General features: G+C 55.9%; 1 protein-coding gene across 5 annotated transcripts in view; it reads right to left on the bottom strand.

Annotated features, from left to right (window-relative positions):
- Nucleotides 1-13,920, bottom strand: part of SH3PXD2A (SH3 and PX domains 2A) — a 257,697-nt gene that overhangs the window by 19,642 nt on the left and 224,135 nt on the right. For 3 of the 5 annotated variants that reach the window (XR_010341754.1, XM_012439465.3, XM_012439466.3), the window contains 2 exons: nucleotides 9,462-9,575; nucleotides 4,847-4,930 (listed from right to left, as the gene is read on the bottom strand). Coding sequence is in view for 4 of the 5 variants with exons in the window: in XM_012439465.3 (XP_012294888.1) it covers nucleotides 4,847-4,930; nucleotides 9,462-9,575 (198 nt within the window). In the remaining variant the exon portion in view is untranslated. The remainder of the gene's footprint in view (nucleotides 1-4,846; nucleotides 4,931-9,461; nucleotides 9,576-13,920) is intronic. The other 2 variants (XM_012439467.3, XM_064373911.1) reach the window with 1 other exon arrangement.

Genomic DNA, 13,920 nt, shown 5'->3' with positions numbered 1-13,920 from the left:
CTACCAGGACCGTGCAGTCCACAGGGCTGCAGAAGCTTGCTGGGCTGAGGGCAGGATTAGGAGAAGCTGACCCCTCCTGAGGTGTCCTTGCATGCCTGTGGCCCCATGGCACACCACCTCTCCTTGAAATGTGCTGTTTCCATCTGTGTCCCAGACAGACTTTCCTAGCCCTGCCCCCAGCTCAACCTCTTGCTTGCATCCTTCCTCTGTCTGACCTGCAGAGGCTCTAGGGACACCTCCTTGGTGAAGCCTTCCCTGAGCACCCAGCTTATCCATTAACACCTGGTCATGTAATCTCCCAAGAGGACTCCATGGAACCCAAGTCTCACGGGAGCGGTTATATGTGTTTTGTTAAGACAAGGGTTCGATGGCCAAATAAGCGTGGGAACGCCCAGCACAGCACAATTAGGCAGCACCTCGGGGCCCTTACTGGTCCAGTGTGCCCAAGCAGCTTCTGCAGGACATGCTGTGCCAAGCACGCAGCCAAGGCACAGCTCCTCTGGAGGGCAGCCTGCTGTTATTTCCAAGGATGTCACTTCAGGGTCTTGCCCAAGGTCTTCCTTAGGCACTGGGGAAGAAGTGCCTTGCAGACTCTCAGGAAGGCTTGGGAGGGCAGGTGTGGGGAGAGTGGGGCACCACGCTGTGCCCCCTGGTTTCTCTTAGCCTCCCTCCTGGGTCCTTGATCAGGCTTCCAGGAGGGGGTTTCTTCCATGCCTGCTGGGATTCAGCTCTGCCTGTCCCAGGAAACCCCTCACAGGTAGACTCCAGAGCTGAGTACTCCCTGGCTCTGCTTCTAGCTGGCTGGCTCAAGAGTCCCTGCCTCCTGACACCCTCTGTAGGTCTGCTTGGGGTGGAACACTCCCCCATCTCACCCTCTGGGGGAACAAGGAGCTAAGACAGGAGGAGGAAGCAGCGGCAATCTGGCCATGCCCTTCTGGAGGGTCACCCTGAGCCTGTGTTGTCCTCTCTGGCCTGGGAGCTCCCCAGGGGTTGAGACTGCCTGGCAAACAGTGGGAGACTGTTGACTGCATCACAACCAGGCAAGACTGAGCAAGGGTACTGATGGGAAGTGCTGTGAGCTCAAAACAGCAGGATGCTGGTGCAGACTGCTGGCCTCTGGTCTCTGGGACACCCGCCCCTCCTGGCTCCCGGCTGTGACAGCCACCCCCTGGATTCTTCAGCTGGACGCCGCCGGGCAGCCTGCCTGAGACTGGCTGTCGTGGGGGTGGGAGGCAGCTGCCACCCCAACCCCCAGCTGCAGGAGGGCCATCTGTCCACTCTCCCCTGGATTATCGGGTCCTGTCTTCAGCCCTGTGTTGAGCTGAGATAGCAGTTCCCTTTGGGGTGGTTGTGGCTGCCTGGCCGGGCTGCAAGAATGGAACTGATGGGCCGCTAGCCAAATACAGATGGTTGCCCAAAAGCAGAAGGTGGGTGGTTGACCCATGGAGCCCGCAGGATTCTTCAGCACGCCCTTCTCTGCTGCAGAACTTGGTCAGCATCAACTCAGGGAGGGCCTTACTCTGGAGGCTTTCAGATTCCAACCCAGCCATGCTTCGGACTGCTGCCAAGGCAGCCTGAGAACCCTGCCCAGCCAGATTCTGACTCGGCCCTTTGAGAAGTTCAGGGCTCCACAGTCCAACTCTCCACTCTCCTGCCTGCTCCTGGTTCTGCTCCATTTTCCAGTGAGGCATGGCAAATCCTGGCCTAGTGGTGGCCAGAGGGGCAGTGCCACACTCTGGGAATCCAGGATTCTGAGGTTAGGATGAGGCGAGGCCTGGGCTCCACATTTTGCCTTTGTTCAGCTGGGCTATTTTTAAAGTCTGTGGTTGGAGCAGGAAGCCATCATTAAGGTTTTCCTAGGCAAGGTTGTATTTGCAGGGAGAAATGACAGCCCTTCTCATGGGAAGATCAGAGGAGCCCTGCCTACCTCATGGCAGAGAACAGGGTCTAGACCATCTCATGTGGGCTCAGCCTCCTAGGCTGCCAGGGCCCAGCCCCAGCCTTCGCAGCCTCCTGGGGTGCGTGGAAGACAGAATCCCATTGGCCATGTAAGCTCAGGCTTTCTCCTGACCTCTTGGGGGTGGGGGCAGAACCAGAGATATCAGTTCTGGCTGGTGAAGTTGAGCTGCTCCTGCAAAAGGTTCTTGGGGGCCCTGGGGCTGCAGCAGCCACAGATGTTCAGGAGTTCACGTGCTGCTGCTGAGAACTCCTGGCTGGGAGGCTTGTCCTGCCCCGGACACTGCACAGGTTCCAGGGATGAGAACTCAAGAGCCCTCTTCCCTGGCAGGGTGAGGCAGCCAGACCAGGTCTTCCCAGCTCCTGGGTTTCTACCCAGTTGGCTCAGATGGCAGAGGCATGGACTTTCCATGTGGACATGGGCCTTGTAGGTCTCAGGCCTTCCAACTCACAGGTGTCCTAAGGGAGAGGCACTTGCCTGGGCCATAAATGCCATCTGGGGGCACCAGACGAGAAGGCCCAGACAGATAGACATGGCCTCAGCGGGCAGCTGCGTGACTCAGGGTGGTCAGGGTCTCTGGAAGAGATGTCCCTTCGGAAATGGGGTTGAGGGAAGGGAGGCTGTGAGCTCTAGTGGGCTCTTCAGGGCTTCTGGGAAGCACTGGGGCTGTGGGCACTCTGACCACGCCACCAGGAGACAGTGGCAGCCTGCCCTGGGGAGGGCTGGCCAGGCGGTCAGCCGGGTGGGTGGGTGGGTGGGGGATGGGAACAGGCCTGCTTTGGCTTTGGAGGCAGGGGCTGGATGCTCTGCTGTTTCCAAACCACAGAAGCCTCCTCTCCCTGACACTTTCCCCTCTGTCAGCAGTCTCCCCACTCCCCTCCTGCCCCCACAACTTACCCAACCCCACTGAGAAAGCCCTTTTGGTTCCAAGGGGCTGGCTGGCTGAGGGAATGGGAACGGAGGCCATGGGGAAGCTCATCTTTTCTCTTGTCTAGCTCCTCCACGACCTGCAGCCTGCCTCCCCCACCAGCTCTGCTGTTTGCAGCAAGCATCTCCCAGCCAACTCTCTGCAAGTTTTTCTTGGCTGCCTGGTTTAACTTAGCCCATCGGGCTGAGGCTGGGAAATTATGTTGTTTAGGTCTCTTATTTAAGAGAGTGAAAGAGAGAACACAAGAGCTGGGAGCTTACATTTGCTTACAATTCCAAGGACCAAGAATTAGGCATTTCATTGCATATTTGTGTCTCCACGTGTCACTGTATGTCTGTGACTGGGATATATGTAGTGCAAGGCATTGTGTATGAAGCTGCATGTGTCCCTGTGAGTGCTGCTTCGGAGGTACATGTGGTGTGGCTGTGAGCAGTCAGTTCTGTGTACGATGCATTTGTGACTGTAAGCAGCAGACACACGGCACAGCGTATGTGCAGCTGCATAATTGTACCTTTGAGTGGCTGTGAGCCTAGGACTGTGGATGCACTGGTGTCGGGGAGGCTGGCTATGACAGGGCACGCAGTCATATCCGTGGCCATCAGGGCTGTGTGTGTGGTAGAGCTTCTCTGGCTGCGTGTGTCTGGGGGGTTGTAGAGATGGTCGTGTTTGGGGCCCAGTGTGCGAGGGTGTTTGGAGCAGGCCAGACCTTCATCCCTGCTGCGCACTTCCAGACCTACATCCCACTCTCCTTTGCCACCAAAGCTTGGGCTGCATCCCAGCTTTAGGGTGGCCTTTGCGGTATGTCTGGCCTGTTCTTGCTGCTTCTACAACTCGGCCCCCAGCCCTGTGTCAGCCCATAGGTTCAGCCCAGGCCCTGCCCTGAGGACAAGCTGGACTCCTCTTGGCCAGTGCTCTGTGCCTGATGCTGAGCCAGCTGGAGGATGGAGACACCCGAGTCCAGGCTTTCTTATGCCTTGGGCCTGGGGCAGACACCAAAACATGCTCTTATGGTCATTTAGAACCAAGCTGTGAGGGTGGGGGGCACGGGGTGTCCCTGCGTTCCAGAAAGGCCAGAGTATATGACACACCCCTCTCTGTGTCGTCACTGAGAGTGGCACACACACCCTGTTCTATGTGGGGCTGGCCAACCCCTGGCCCAGGGGGTCTGCAGATGTTTAGGGGTTTATTCAGTGGCCCAGCCCTGGGAGTTTGTTCTGCTCCCTTACCTCCCAAGTTCCTGAATGTTAGAAAGATCCTGGGTGAGAAAACGCTAAACCCCCAAACATCTGATCAGCCCATGTGCCAGGCCTGGAGCCCCCTTGGACTCCCCTGGATCAGGCCCTTCCTGAAGCCCCAGCAGTTACTGCCTCTGGCTGGACCTGACCCCTCAGCAGAGCCCACTGGACTGTACCCTGGTGCCAGGCTGGGTCTGGCTTTGCTCCCTTTCTAGTTTCTGTGGAGCTGGTGGGAGGAGCACGAGTATGAGCTGGTCCTTCTTTCTGCTTTATTCCCAAGCAACTGATAAGACAACTTTGGCCGAGGGAGCCTTTTCTCAGAGGATGGAGGCCATGAAGGATGAGGGAGTGGGATGGCCCAAGCAGAGGGCTAGACATGCTTAGCTCCTTTAATCTACAGCTTCCAGGGCCAGCATGCCCTTCCTGAATGACCCAAGACTCCCTTGTCCCCTTCAAGCCCCTGTACCTTTTCAGGGAACCCACAACTGTGTTTCATGACCCTCAAACCCAGGATGTTGACAAAAGCCAGAGCCACCCCCAGTGCCAGCCCAATTCCCAAGCAGGCCCGCCCCGCACCAGCTGCAGTAGATAAGAAAAAAGCCTGGACCATGAATCTGGGTGAATGAGGAGGCCAAAGGGCAGAGAGCAGAGCCCAGAAAGAAAGAGCAGTGTTAGCGAGAGACAGGCGGTCGCTGCGAGGGAGTAGAAGCCAGCTCCCGCAGTCACCTCGGCTGTGCTGCCTGTTGACCATCCCGCCCAGGGTCCACCGGCGATCCAGGCGCCGCAGATGGGCCTTGCGTCTCTTGGACACTGGTGTGGGAGATGGCGATGGAGCATGCGGCCAACAGCAACCGGCGGAGAGAATGGAGATGAGCATGAGATGGGATGGGGGCAGGAGGAAGGGGCACAGGGAGGGGAGGCCCAAACTTCCAGGTCACCATCACCTGGACTGAACCAGAGGGCATGCCCCTGTTGGATGGGGGCAGATATGACAGTTGATTGTAGGCACGTGGGGAAAAATTCAACCAAAGCCAAACTCCCCAGTGTGTGCCCCTGAGCCCAGGAGTGGGCTAAAGCCTTTATAATCCCAGCACCTTAGAGACAAAGACGTCCCTAGCTCCAGCCCAGTGCAAGGCAGCCCCTAGCTGCAGCCTCCGGGGATGATGAGATCAGTGTCCCTCACTGCTGGATGGTGCTGATTCCCAGGAGGACTAGGGGTCCTGCAACATCTGTGCTTATATCCACTCGCTGAGTACTGACTGTGAACATGCTACCCCAGACAGGCACCACGATGCATGGAAGAAGCAGTGCGCCCAAGAGAGACCTGGATCCCTTCCTTGCGGGGCTGAGAGCTCTCACCACTCTGGGTTGGTTTGCATCTTTGCTTTCTTGCCTGTCCCCACTGGATGAGTCTGTTGAGGGCAAGAGCTTTGCCCCATGTCTCGGCATTCCCAGGGTCTAGCACGTGGCCGGGCATGTGGCCAGGTCCCAGGAAGTGCCTGCTGAACGGAATGACACAAGTGTGGGTGTCACAGGCCCCAGCTCTGCTCCTCCTTTCAGGCTACCCACTGGGACATCTGATGACAGGGGCCTCCCTCCCCAGCTTCTCACTGCTCCTGACCCTGTGCCTTGGGCAGCATCCTGCACTGCTTCCCTGGTGGCTGCTGCTCGGCTCCAAGCCCCCTGCACCCTCTGCTCAGGCCCCAGCTACAGAGGCCTCTGTCTTCCTGTGGGACTCCCAGTAGAATGGACACTGGGCCAGGGCTCCAGGGTGCCAGCTGGCATCATTTCCTGGCATCACAGAAAGAGGGTACCAGGCTGCCCGGCCAGTGGCTGGAGTGAAAATAAAACTGCTCCAGACCCACCAAGGCCCTGGGAAAGCATTTGCTTTCCTGGAAGGAGAGGGACCTCTCTGACCTGCTCTTATGAGGAGGAGGGCTGGACAAAAGGCTAGGAGGTATGGATTCCAGTCCATGCCTGACTGCCAGCAACCTGTGTCACTCTGGGAGGGCGGCCATCCCTCTCTAAGCCTCTCCTCATCTGTCTTAGCATGACACTACCTGCTCTGGCATGAGCCTAGATGAGGGGCTGAAAGGGCTCTGGAGAACATTAATCAGGTCCTGTGCAAGGCCTCCTGGCGGGGTGGGGAGAGGGGGAACAGGTGTGTAGGGCTTCTCTGAGAGATGGAGGAGTTCGGTTAATGTCCAGATCAGGGGCTGCTTTCACAGTAAGTGGCATTTACTCTGTGTGCCAGGCTCAGTTTAAACCCAGTACAAGGATCATCTCACTTGGGTCTCACAAAAGCGCTATGTGGTTGGCATCTTACAAATGGGGAAACAGAGGCACAGGGCTTTAAGGAACACTCTGGGTCACATGTCTATGTATCCAGGCAGCATGTGAATCCAGGCAGCCTGGTTCCAAAGCCCAAACTCTTACCATAGACTCTACAACCCGAGCTATTGCTCTTCCCCTAACTCTGCTTCCCCTTGAGCTGTCAAGCCCTGGGAAGAGAGGGATGTGGGGAGGGGACAGGGTCTGGATGCTGGGGAATCTGCTCACTAGCGGGGCACACGCCCTTGGTGCAGCAGCACAGAAGACTGCGGTCTGTCCATGTCCCAGTATGAGCCCACCCTGGAGGAAGCAGGTCCGCACTGGTAGGTGTGGGACACAGGAGCAAAGGCAGAGACTTGGGTTCTGGTCTTGGCTCTGTCACAAATGAACCTGAGGGCTTGGCAGAGGTGACACACCTCTCCTGGTTCACTGAACCACCTTGTGAATGTCAGGCTTGGACCCGCACCTCTGTCGGTGGACGAGAGTCTCAATTCCCACCCTTAGTACTAATGTACTAAACTCCCACAGCACACCTGGCTTCAAGAGCAGCATGAACATGCACCAGAGGGTCTCATGGAAAGGACAAATGGGAACAGCTACTCATGTTTTCTTCCCAAAGTACTGAAGCATGAGCTATTAGGAAAGCTTTGGTAGGATGCAGGCTTCCAATTTCTATCCACAGGGCTCAGGACATCTACGATGGGATGGCCACAGTGCCAGGGTAGAGATGGTCAGAGAGGGAACTAGGGTTGCCAGTCTCTTGGCCATTGGTTGCAGGTGCAGAGAGACTGGTGGACAGACCACAGCAGCTGGGGCCTTAGGCCCAGGGGACCCATCCCCAAGCCCTTCTGTAGATCTCAGTGGGAAATACCCAAGACATGATGGTGGAATCCACAGCTATCCAGAAGAGCTGCCAGGAGTGCTGGCACATGGGCTGGGTCAGAGACAAGCAGAGGAACCTATTTTAGGAGAATCACCCTGGGCGTGCGTACACACACACACACACACACACACACACACACACACCCCCTCTGAACACAGAACCTGCTCTGCTGCCTGATTCTTCCTCCATCAAGGTAAAAATCCTGCACAACCCACTACTACGTGTTCTGCGCAAGGCACCTGCCCTCTGTTCCATCCAGGCTGGCATCTGTGCTCCCCACCTCTCGGATGCTTTCCTGCCCTGGACTGCTGGCCACTCAGTGCCTAGGTCCTCCATAATTGACCCAACAGCTCCACTCTGACCTTGCTGGTGCAGCCTTTTCAACTGGGGCTGTGATTCATACACGCACTGCCCTAGAGCTGCCTGTACTGTTACAAGCAAAATGCTCACAGGGAGGCATGTGGCACAGCGGTGAGGACCACGGGACAAAGGAAGCAGACTAGGGTCCGAACCTGATAAACATCTTGAAGCCTCAGTTCCCACAGCTGGAAGGATGGGGACAGTCAGCCACAGGGTCCTCCCAGGGTGGGGGCAAGGGCACTTCAGGACCTGGCCTAGCACCTGGTACCTTTGGTACTTTGTGAGCCCCTGCTGTTTGTGAGAGGCCCTGGCATGCCCTGTAGAATGTAGAACTAGGGGCTGGGCACCATGGCTCACACCTGTAATCCCAGCACTTTGGGAGGCTGAGGTGGGCAGATTGCTTGGGGTCAGGAGTTCAAGACCACCCTGACCAACATGGTGAGACCCCCATCTCTACTAAAAACAAAAATTAGCCAGGCATGGTGCTGGGTGCCTGTAATCCCAGCTACTCGGGAGGCTGAGGCATGAGAATTGCTTGAGCCCAGGAAGTGGAGGTTGCAGCGAGCTGACATTGTGCTACTGCACTTCAGCCTGGGTGACAGAGCAAGACTCTGTCTCAACAGCAGTAACAACAAAAAGAATGTGGAACTAGGTAGGAGGTGAGGCTGGGGACTGTAGGCATATGAGACCAGACCTAGCTCAGGGGCCAAGACCCTCCCCTGCTGCAGAGATGCAATGGAGCCAGAGGGGAGACGGGTTCAGGCTCGGCCCCAGGGCTCAGGGAGCAGCCCAGCCTGAACATGCGGGCCCTTCCCAATGGGGCCTCATCCCTGGAAACCTGCCACACAGTGGGTGCACAAGGCAGGGGCCAAGGCTCTGGTCAAGGGGCTGAAATAAAGCCTCAACATAGGAGGAAGGGCGAGGCCCCAACTGCCCGCCTAGTAACTGACATTTAGGGGAAGGATGAATAAGGAGCTGGCACTTGGTGGCTGCTTACTCTGGCCTGGCAGCAAGGAGCAGGCGTGGAGGTGGCCCGAGCGCTGGGTGGCAACCTCGATCCCTCTGGCTTTCAGACACATCCATCTGGACCATCCCCACCGACCATTAGGGAAAGATTTCCTGCAGCCAGGCCATGGGAGGTGTGGAAGCCATTAGGAGCAGGCAGCCAGGAGCTGGGGGTGGTGCAAACGGACTGGCTCAGGCAGCCTGCTCTGGGGAGCACAGAAGCTATAGACAGGCCTAGGCCAGTGCTGGCTCAGGGGGCGGGGGCAGGCTCTTTGAAATGCATGGGGAAAGACCCTGAAAAACCTCACAGAGAAGTTTTTAAGTGTTTAGAATTTAAAAAAAAAAAAAGAAGGGCTGAGTGCGGTGGCTCACACCTGTAATCCCAGCACTGTGGGAGGCCAAGGCATGTGGGTAGCTTAAGCCCAGAAGTTTGAGAGCAGCCTGGCCAACGTGATGAAAGTCTTGTCTCTAAAAACAAAAACAAAATCAAACAAACCTCACGGAGCTAAAGCTAATTAGAGAGGCCGACTGTGTGGGGGTCTGAGCCATCCCTCAGTTCTTGAGCCCCTGAGACAGAGCAGCAGGGGTTGGACTGGGATGGGAGGTGAGCTTCTGGGCCAGCCTCACTGAGATGGGATCCAAGGGAAGAGGCTAGGATGTGGCTCATCTCATTTTAGGGTTCTGCTGGTTCTAGGGGAAGAGTGGGAGAGCTGCCTCCAGAGGCCGCATTGTTCCCTGCCCCTTGGACCTGCAAGCCCTCACCTTCTCCAGTCTTGGAGGGGTTGATGTCGGAGTCATCCCGAGTACCATTCTGGGCCTCCAGGTAGGTGGCAGGGACCCAGCCCTGCTCCTCAGAGGTGCTCACGAACCACCAGCCTGCAGGGAGGAGAAGAGAGAACAGGGCTGTGAGAGACTGCAGGGTGGCAAGGGCGGCTCGGGGGCCAGGACGAGGAGGGAAGGAGAGGCACGAGAGGCAGAGCATGGAGCCAGACGGCCTGGGCACCCAGCAAATGCCTGGCCCAGCTCCAGCCTTGAGGAGCCTGAGTCTGTTCTAAGGCAGAAAAGACCAGTACACTCCCTAAGTGGGACCAATAAACTGTGACCCACACAAACAAATGCTGGATTGAAAATGAAATAGACATAATGTTATGTCCAATATGTGAAAATCCATCTTGCAGGAAAGGCCAAGGGAGTTTCGGCCATACAGAGAGACCATTTATGGTCTTTCAAACCCATTAGGACGACTGGTTTGCCTGGAGTTTGGCTGGCTTCTCAGCTTTCAAAGGCATCCAGGCCAAGTGCCTCACAGACACCCTTCAACAGTCAGCGCTGCCTTTTCCCATCACGGGGCAGTGGTACCTTTGCATTGGCGCTACTCACAGCTACCCCTTAAGTGTGTTGACATTTCAGTCGCAGTAAGTGGGCACTGCATCCTCACATGATCCTTGATGATCATGGCCACATGATAAAGGCCCATTCTTCTTATTTGTTCATTCATACAAAGTACTCTGAGCACCCAGGTCTTGCGACTCCACTAACTGCCTTTGGTCCCTTCCAAGAAGGTCCTCCTCACAGGGTCCTGTCTTCCTCCTCAGCCCTTCTTCTCTGACACTTCTTTGCCCCCAAAAGTAATTTGGTACTGATTCTCTTTTCTGCTCACAGCTCAGCTCGCCATTTCCTGTCTGGAGAACCCAGGGCTTCTCCCTGGGCAGCACCTGAGGCCCCATCACCGTGCACTGCAGTGAGTGAGGATGTAGGTGGAGGCGTGCTGGTGGGGGAGCCTCTCAGGCACGCCCAGGTGGGCTCAGCACTGGGAGGTGGAGGAGGCTCCTGAGAAGACAGTGGAGAGGAGGGGAACCGCCAGGTACCACGACACAGTCATGGGGAGACTCAGGGACTCAGAACTCCAGCTTATCTCCTAGGTCTTCACCTATGAGTGACAGGTCTGGGCTTGCAAACAGCCAGTAGTCTAGTCCTAAACGCCCTCTGTCCCCTGCCCTTTCTGGGGAGTTCCACAACCCTCTGCGTGTAGCTCTGCAAAGCCCGTGAAATGCCCTGGACCAGGAGTCTGGACTCTTGAGGTCGGTCCAGGCCTGTGTGGCTCAGGGGCCTTGGTTGGGTCATGGCCCTTTTAGGGTCTCGGTGTCCTCTTATCTGGAGAGGGGTTATCTCTGAGCTACTGGCTCAAGTACCATGATCCAGGGCCCTGCAGGCTGCCCGGCACAGACCGTAGACTCTGTCCCTCTCTGCCTGGGGTGAGAAGAGAGAGGTAACAGGATCACTTCTGGAGAATCCCTGGTCAGGCCCTCTGCTCCCCCTGCCCATCTCACTCCCCTAGGCTCTGCCAACCCTGGAGACCACAGCCTTTTCCTATGACACAATCCATCACACCTGGAAAAAGGCAGCCTGGGCCAGTGAGTCACAAACCATCAGTCAGGAAGAGCTGGGGATGTGCCCCCCAGTGCAGGTGAAGTGAAGCCACTGGCCCGATTCCTCTACCTTCTGCTTTTGCTCCAACCCCTGTGTCTCCCACATTGCTCATGTCTCAAGACTGTCCGTGCCCGGGCCACCTACTGCCGGGTTTATTTCATAAACCTGTACACAGGTGAATGAGACACTGGCATGAGGGACTGCAGAGCCTTGATTGGACCTAGGCAGGCTGGCCTCTAACCCGACATTCTGCTGCCTGTGCAGGACCAGGCTAGGCAGGCAATCTCCAGCCATAAGAAGCCCCCACCAATTCTCAGGTAAACTCTACCCCTGGGCCCTGAGACCTCCTGCGCTGGGGACATCGTTCTGAGGCTGGAAGAGGGCAGGTGGGCATCCTCGGCGTGCTGGATAGTTCTCTGGATCACAGAAAAAGGTAGACACCTCTTAGGAGAGAATAGCTGAAGTCACTGAGCAACCCGTGGTGACAGGCAAGTGCTGGAACCCACTGGTTGGGGACAGGGCAGCATCCACTGGCAGGTTAGAGACTAGCGGACACACCACTAGTACTCACTGTCATTCCCTGGCCTCCAGGACAGGAGGTGGTTATTAGAGCACCAGCCATCTGTACTCACTCAACTTCTGGGTGATGAGACTGCTTCCAGGTGGCTTGTAATTATGGGAACTCAGGAAGGGTCCAGACCATGCTTGGGGCATGAAGTAAGTGCCCTTGAGAGCTAGCTACAGTGGGCAATGGATGCCCACACTGGGGCCAAGGTCAGCCTGGAGGAGGTGGTCTTTGGCACCTAGGGAGCCCCCACCTGACCTCTATTTGCACCTTGGGTCTTCTGACATTTGGGTCAACAAGAGGTGGCATTCCTTCCACATTCAGCTATTGGGAGGAAAGCCAGTACAACCCATTCGCTGACATGGTGGAAGGGGTTTCACCGTCTACTTCCCCTAACCAAGGAGAAGCCCAACCTCCACTAGCTAGTCAGGGAGTCCCAGGGCTCTGTCTCCATGAGAATGCCCAACAAGCTTTCCCTGAGGGCCTAGGCCTGTCCATTTTGGGAGAGGAGGGGAGGAGCAGCCATGGATGCAGGGAGCTCTCAGCTGCCCCCTGGGCCTGGGCCTGGAGTGGATACCTGCCTTCGTTCTCTCTGCCCGATTCAGGTTGGGAAAATACTAGAGGCTTGCATGTCAATCCCCCTGCCTTGTGCCTGAAGGGGACTGGGGGCCACCTTCATCTTGCCCACAGCCACTTGCACATTCTGAACCCAGCGTGGGGCACTGAGAGGGCCGCCTAGAGCAGCACCACCATCCTCCCTGATGCCCAGGCCACCATGGTTTGCTTGCTCAGAAGCTGTGGCTGATGGAGGCCCCAAAGCAGCCAGATGGCATGGACTTTGCAAGGGGCTCTGCCTGGCATCTTTCCCCCTTGAGCCTTTGTGGGAGCACTCTTAGGAACCCCAGTAGCCTATGCCAGGAAGCACCAGTCCCAGCTGTTCTCCTACAGAACCTGGCTGGAGGTCACAGAGCAGGGCTTTCCCGTCTCACTGGGCTGCATGTCATGTGACCCTGCCTCCTCTACCACAGAAGCGGGCACTTCTGGCCACTCATCTCCTGATTAGTCTGTCCTCTCTCTGGACACTGTTGATGGTTCCAAGCAAAGCCACCCAGGGTTTTTTTAAGGAACAGATGTGGGTTTGATTATCTGAACCCTGAGTCCCACAAAACCCAGGAATTGCAGGGGCACATGGGCTGAGATGGCCTGAGAATTAATCTAATAAAGCAGCAGCAAAGTCAAGAGATGGAGAGCCAGAAGCACTGGCTTGTGCCCGTAATGTCAGCTGCTCAGGAGGCTAAGGTGGGAGGGTCACCTGAGGCTGGTTCAGCCTGGACAACATAGCAAGACCCCCCCCCACCCGCTTCTCTTTAAAAAAAAAGGAAAATGATTTGAAAAAAGAGATGGGTTCCAGGAACCCAAACGATGAGAATCCCATTAGACTTCCTAGCTGCAATGAGTCAACGAACTTCCTAGACTGTTTACCCTACGGTAATCCCCCCTTATCCACATGGGATATATTCCAAGACCCCCAGTGGATTCCTGAAACTGCAGACAGTGCCAAGCCCTCCTGTATACTACATTTGTTCCTATACATACATGCCTATGAAGAAGTTTAACTTATAAATTTAAGGGCAGGAGTTCAAGAGCAGCCTAGGCAACAAAGTGAGACCCTATCTCTACCAGAAATTTAAAATTAGCCAGGTGTGGTGGCACGCAACTGAGGTCCTAGCTACTTGGGAGGCTGAGGTGGGAGGATTGCTTGAGCCCAGGAGCTTGAGGCTGCAGTGGGCTATGATTGTGCCACTGCACTCCAGCCTCGGTCACAGAGCAAGACTGCCTCTAAGTAAATAAATAATTTACAAATTTAATAAATAGAAACTTAGAAATTAGGCACAGATTAATAATAAAACAGAATCATAACAATATGCTGTAATAAAAGTTAAGTGAATGTGATTTCTTTCTCTCAGAATACTATAATATTTTCTCACCATGGTTGACCTCAGGTAGCTGAATGTATAGAGCAGAACTGCAGGTGGGGGGCGCGGGGATAGTGTACCTGGGTTTCAATCATTTGAACAGAGGTAATTGTCGCTGATGCCACCCCTAACACTCACTAAGCATCGTGATTGAAGGTCCCCCATCACGAGCCAAGTCTAAGGAACTAAAGTTAACCAGGCACCTGCTGCCACAGCCCTCAGGAGGTAAGGACGGAGCTGACCAAGCCAT

The sequence above is a fragment of the Aotus nancymaae genome, unplaced genomic scaffold (genome assembly GCF_030222135.1).
Source record: "Aotus nancymaae isolate 86718 unplaced genomic scaffold, 86718_ANA_hifiasm-v0.15.2.pri h1tg000010l, whole genome shotgun sequence".
Classification (NCBI taxonomy): domain Eukaryota; kingdom Metazoa; phylum Chordata; class Mammalia; order Primates; family Aotidae; genus Aotus; species Aotus nancymaae.
This window is presented reverse-complemented; position numbering and strand designations above follow the sequence as displayed.